Source organism: Rhipicephalus sanguineus, chromosome 7, assembly GCF_013339695.2.
Source record: "Rhipicephalus sanguineus isolate Rsan-2018 chromosome 7, BIME_Rsan_1.4, whole genome shotgun sequence".
NCBI classification, from domain to species: Eukaryota; Metazoa; Arthropoda; class Arachnida; order Ixodida; family Ixodidae; genus Rhipicephalus; species Rhipicephalus sanguineus.
Window position 1 is genome coordinate 100,204,226 of NC_051182.1, and position 4,624 is coordinate 100,208,849.

General features: G+C 45.7%; 1 protein-coding gene across 1 annotated transcript; it reads right to left on the minus strand.

Moving 5' to 3' along the window:
- Positions 1 to 725: 725 nt before the first annotated feature.
- Positions 726 to 4,308, minus strand: LOC119400809 (E3 ubiquitin-protein ligase PPP1R11). Its single transcript, XM_037667748.2, has 2 exons — positions 4,178 to 4,308; positions 726 to 1,448 (listed from the first exon to the last, which is right to left on the minus strand). Exons 1-2 carry the CDS (start codon positions 4,306 to 4,308, stop codon positions 1,178 to 1,180), a joined length of 402 nt encoding a protein of 133 aa, XP_037523676.1. The 3' UTR covers positions 726 to 1,177.
- Between the last annotated feature and the right edge of the window lie 316 nt (positions 4,309 to 4,624).

Below are 4,624 nucleotides of genomic sequence, written 5' to 3' on the forward strand. Positions count from 1 at the left end.
TCTGTATCGCGCGCTCCGGTAGCTAGCATGAGTTTTGATCATGACGAAAAAGTGTTGCGTCATAAATGCAAGACCGAATAGAGATTGGGATTCTTTATATATCTTGAATTATAAATCACTATTTAGTGTAAGATGATTCACGGTTTCCTACGGCACAATGTTTTGTAAGAGACATAACGACAAGCGGTTCTTTCAAAGCGGACTGTTAGTGAAGCATTTTTACATTTTACAGAAATAGCAGGAACCTTAGCTCATTCGCACATGTCTTTTGTGCTTAGAAAACCTTGTTCACACTTCGTAACCCGATGTATAGTTTTGTAGACAGAAGGTAGTCACTGTAGCTTAACAATCATCGACAGAAGGTAGTCACCGTAGCTTAACAATCATCGACACAATAACATCCTATTATGTTAAACAAATTCTTAAAGAAAGTAAGCCATCGCCTTAAGCTTTACTGGAGTTGCCAGTGTGCGATTTACGATACAAATGTGCAAAACACAATATTAATATTCTAATGTGTGACTTATTCGAGAGCGCGCATTAAGAGTGTTGGCTTAGCTGTTAACTCTGTTCCCAGCTTCAGCCGAAAGTTAAAAAAGATACCCTGGCGAGAAACAAACGTCCGGCGTTTCAAGTGAAAAAAAATATCCTTGCATTAAATCGAGCGTAAAAAGAACTGCAGAAGTATTGCAGACTTGCAAAATGTCATCTAAAACGTGTATTACATCAAAACATTTTCTCGCGCGCGCAGAGAATCAGTCTGCTTCATTGCAGTGGTGCCAGATGCGTGACTGAAGAGCTAACAAGATCGGAAAAATTTTATCGCATCGAATCGCTCTACGTCACGCCACCATTCGTGAACGTCTGTGCGAATCCACGAGACCTCACCGTGCACACAGCGCGCTCGTCTTGTGCCAGTGCAGCTAAAGGCTCGTCTCCACAAATTGCTGCACCCAGAGGGAGCTCCTGATGCTTCTTGGACGTGGCGACCTCTGTGATTCTCGCTGCAGGAGATGCCGCTTCAGTGGCCACTGCGACACAATTTCATTGCCTTCTTTCATAATGAATTTAAAGTCGCAATTCCTTTCCCAATAGAGTCGAGGCAAAGCACCTGGATACCCTTGTGCCATGTGCCGTTAGCTGACTGGGGAGCAAAGCGGTGTTGTTGAGGTGGCCGTTACGGACCCGAACCCGTGGGACGGGGCGCGCTTTGAGGTTTTTCTTCAGAGGGGTCTGCTTTCCCGGCAGGCGGATTGTCTTTGTGGCCATCCTTGCGAAATTTGCGGCCTTTTGGGAAGTGACCGCGGCAGTTTTCGCAATCCCCTTCTTCTTCATTTTCTTCGGAATCCTCCCCGAATTTCGTCGGCTTGACGTAGATGCAGCAACACTTGGAACTCATGCGGTTGAGGTTCTCGTTGTCGATGGTGTCATTCCTCCACGACACAGCCCTGCATGAGAGTGAAGCGGTGCCGCAAGGAACGTCATCAAACAGAAAACAGGCACAATGAGTTCAGTGTCTGAGTGCCGGTCTAAGTAGACAGCAGAAGAGTAAAACTTGTTGTTGGGCTAGTTGGTACATACTTACTGAAATACAAAAAAGACGCGTACCTTCAAGGAAGAATTTAAAACAGGACATACGCCATTTTCTGTCCTGTCTTAAATTGTTCGCCGATGCCACGCGTCTTCGTTGTATTTCAGGAAGACAACTGAAACAGTAAGTTCCGTATCTGACGATAGCGCATCTTTTAATAACGCTTTGTCCATTTTGGCTAGGCATTTTAGAGAATACACAGAGGAAGCGCTTCAACAGCGTCAAGGCAGAAATGCACGTAACAGCGCTGCAGTAAGTCTTATTACTGAAGAAAAGGAAATGAAGATCGGAGTTATATTAAATCTATCTCGCGTTGCAGCCGTACTCGCCTGCACCACGAAGGGACGGAACGAAATTCAAGACATTTATTTCGTACTTGGGCCACTGCGGCCTTTAAAAGACTTCCAATACTTCCACAAGTTCCGTGTTTTGTTCTTTTAGAATCTACCGTACTTATTTAACCATGAAAAATAATATTTCTCGGGAGACGCCATGAAAATTCATGACGTCACTTCAAACTGAGGCGGAAACTTCAAAAAGGCGTTGTCAATCGTTGTTCACGGATATGCCACCGCTGATCTAGCAAGGCCTTTGCTTAGTTGCTCTCTTCTATCGAACCATAACAGCTCGGCCATAACAGCTCTGCCGTGAAACTCGTCTAGCGCGTATCTGCCACAGAAGTTAGGCAAATCCCACTACTCAGCACACTGGTCCATTAAACATTCAGGGAACACACGAGCAGCTAACGCCGATTAGGGGCAGCGCGTTTCAGCGTCTCTTGTTAACCATCTGTGCCGAACTCTTGGGCGGTGACTGAGCGCGTGCCGATTCATGATGATGATAATTTTCTATCTACGACACACACAACAAACCTCGACCATATTTACTTCGCTAAAAGAAGGTGACAGTAGTGGGCTCGTACTTTGTGACATCACACAAGCATTACCACTATGGTAGTCGTTGGTGGTAGACACAAACAAAACTGTACCTAATGTCATAAACAAAGAAAGACGATCAACAGTGGTGAAAACGCGTGTCGCGTTCAGTCTTTTGTGAACTTCATTTATCACGAATTACAATCGCACCCAACGGCCCAGTCTTGTAAGCAGCGAGTTCCTACTTCATAATGAAGGAAAGGAATCGGCCATGAATCGTCATGTCATCCAAAACGGTCCTCCTAAGTATAAGAATGCCGAGTTAAGATTTCTCGAACTACGTTTGACACGAGTTACCAACTTGCGCAACAAAGTGTATTCATGGTGCAGAGAAAACCAACTTCAAACTAATGTTTTGAAAGCAACATTTGAACTGTTTTGTAACCCACACACGGCGTCTGCTACGTTGCATGCTGTCTTCTATCAAAGACGTGCACTTTTCTTACGGAGCTTAAAGAGGTACAGTTACGTTCGAAGTTGCAGAAAATCTGAAATTAGTTTTTAGACAATCAATGCATTGCAGGTTAGATGCGAGAAAAACCAGCGCAAACAAGACAAGGGCGAAGAAAGAGGCACATTCAAGCACACACCGTCGCCGGCGACGGTGTGAGCTTGAATGCTCGAATGTGCCTCTTTCTTCGTCCTTGTCTTATTTTCGCTGGTTTTTCTCGCATATAATCATAAAAAAACCCACCCAGCTTTTCACGTTTCTCAATGCATTGCACTAGTCACTGTGCATTACTTGAAGCACACGAATGCATGAGAATTTGACAATAAATTTGGTTACGCAATAATGCCGTCATCAAATTTTGCTGACGTCATGATAGGGTGCAGAGTTTCCTCATATATGTAATAAGAAGGCACGGTATACGATACTATGTAGTTGCCCCGAAAAAGTAAACAAGACCTCTTTATCTGATATTGTACGCTTTGCATCGCGACAGCTTTATTTGGACGCGTGTCAAAAAAAAGGGGGGAGGACTTCGCGTTTTAAGTATATCGCTAGTTTTCAATGGAAAATTACGCGAAGGATTGTACATCCGGGCGCAACACTGTTCATCTCATGGGGGACGGATTCAGGATTTTTCCGTTGGGGCTTCAGCTCATGGGATGTGGGGGGTCAGCATACGGGAGGACCGGGTAAGTCATCTTCTTGGAAGTATACAAGGAAAAAAAAAGTAAGAGCAGCTTCGCATTTTTGGTGCCAAGTCTGAAGCAACAGCGGAAATGGGGGGGGGGGGGGGCTTTCTTAGCATACCAGCCAAGGCTAGCCTAGAGATAGCCTATTAAGCCTAGATATATATAGCGACATGAGCACAGAGAGAGGCAGTTAAGCCTGGGAAAGCCAAGTTGTGGCTTTCTTCTCCTTCTCCTCCTCGTTTCCTTCCTCAAACGCGTTGCCTAGGCAACGCATGGTGACGTCATCGCTTGACGGAGTTCTGCGAACACCACCGGGCCAAGCTCAACCTTAAACGGCTCCACTGCAAGAAACAAAAAAAAAGGGGGGGGGGGGGGGGAGTGATCGAGACATTCGGACCTCACTTCTGGATCCGCCAGTGGTCTCAACGAACTTCTGCCCGATCGACTGCACGCATTGTCATTGAACTACTCGGTGCTATAATGAGAGACTTTACAAGAATTATTGCCTCACCCCCTGGATCCTTGCTTGGGCTTCTTCTTGGTGATCTTGAGCGGCTTCTCAGCCGGCGGCACCTGGTCAGGATTCAGCTGCTCGGTGGAGCTGCCCGACGAGGAAGCCGGCCTCGTAGTCGCGTCCCCCATGGGTGAAATTTAAACGATGCGCCTCCCCAGTCAGCGTGGGCACGCCGCCGCCGCTAAGCTAGCTGATGATGATGCTCCTGGTATGATTGGCACCTACCCACTCAGGGGGACCGGCCAAGAGTCGGGCGGATCATGTAGTCTGAAATTTTTAAGTGCTAATAGACGTTACAGTACATCAATTAAAATGAAGGTATTTTTATTAATGAATTCCAGTTTCAGGTTACACCGTGTTGCATACCCTCCCAAATGGCCAAAATGATTATTTCATTATGACAATTTAAAAATTATTAGCGGTTGATGTGTCGAATAAGACGAT

What these genes read in the sequence shown, in the direction of transcription:
- LOC119400809 (XM_037667748.2), bottom strand. Translation starts at nt 4,308, where the DNA reads ATGGGGGACGCGACTACGAGGCCGGCTTCCTCGTCGGGCAGCTCCACC. An exon ending in CCCAAGCAAGGATCCAGGGG is followed by an intron (nt 1,449 to 4,177) that starts GTGAGGCAATAA and finishes ACTCTCATGCAG; the next exon opens with GGCTGTGTCGTGGAGGAATG.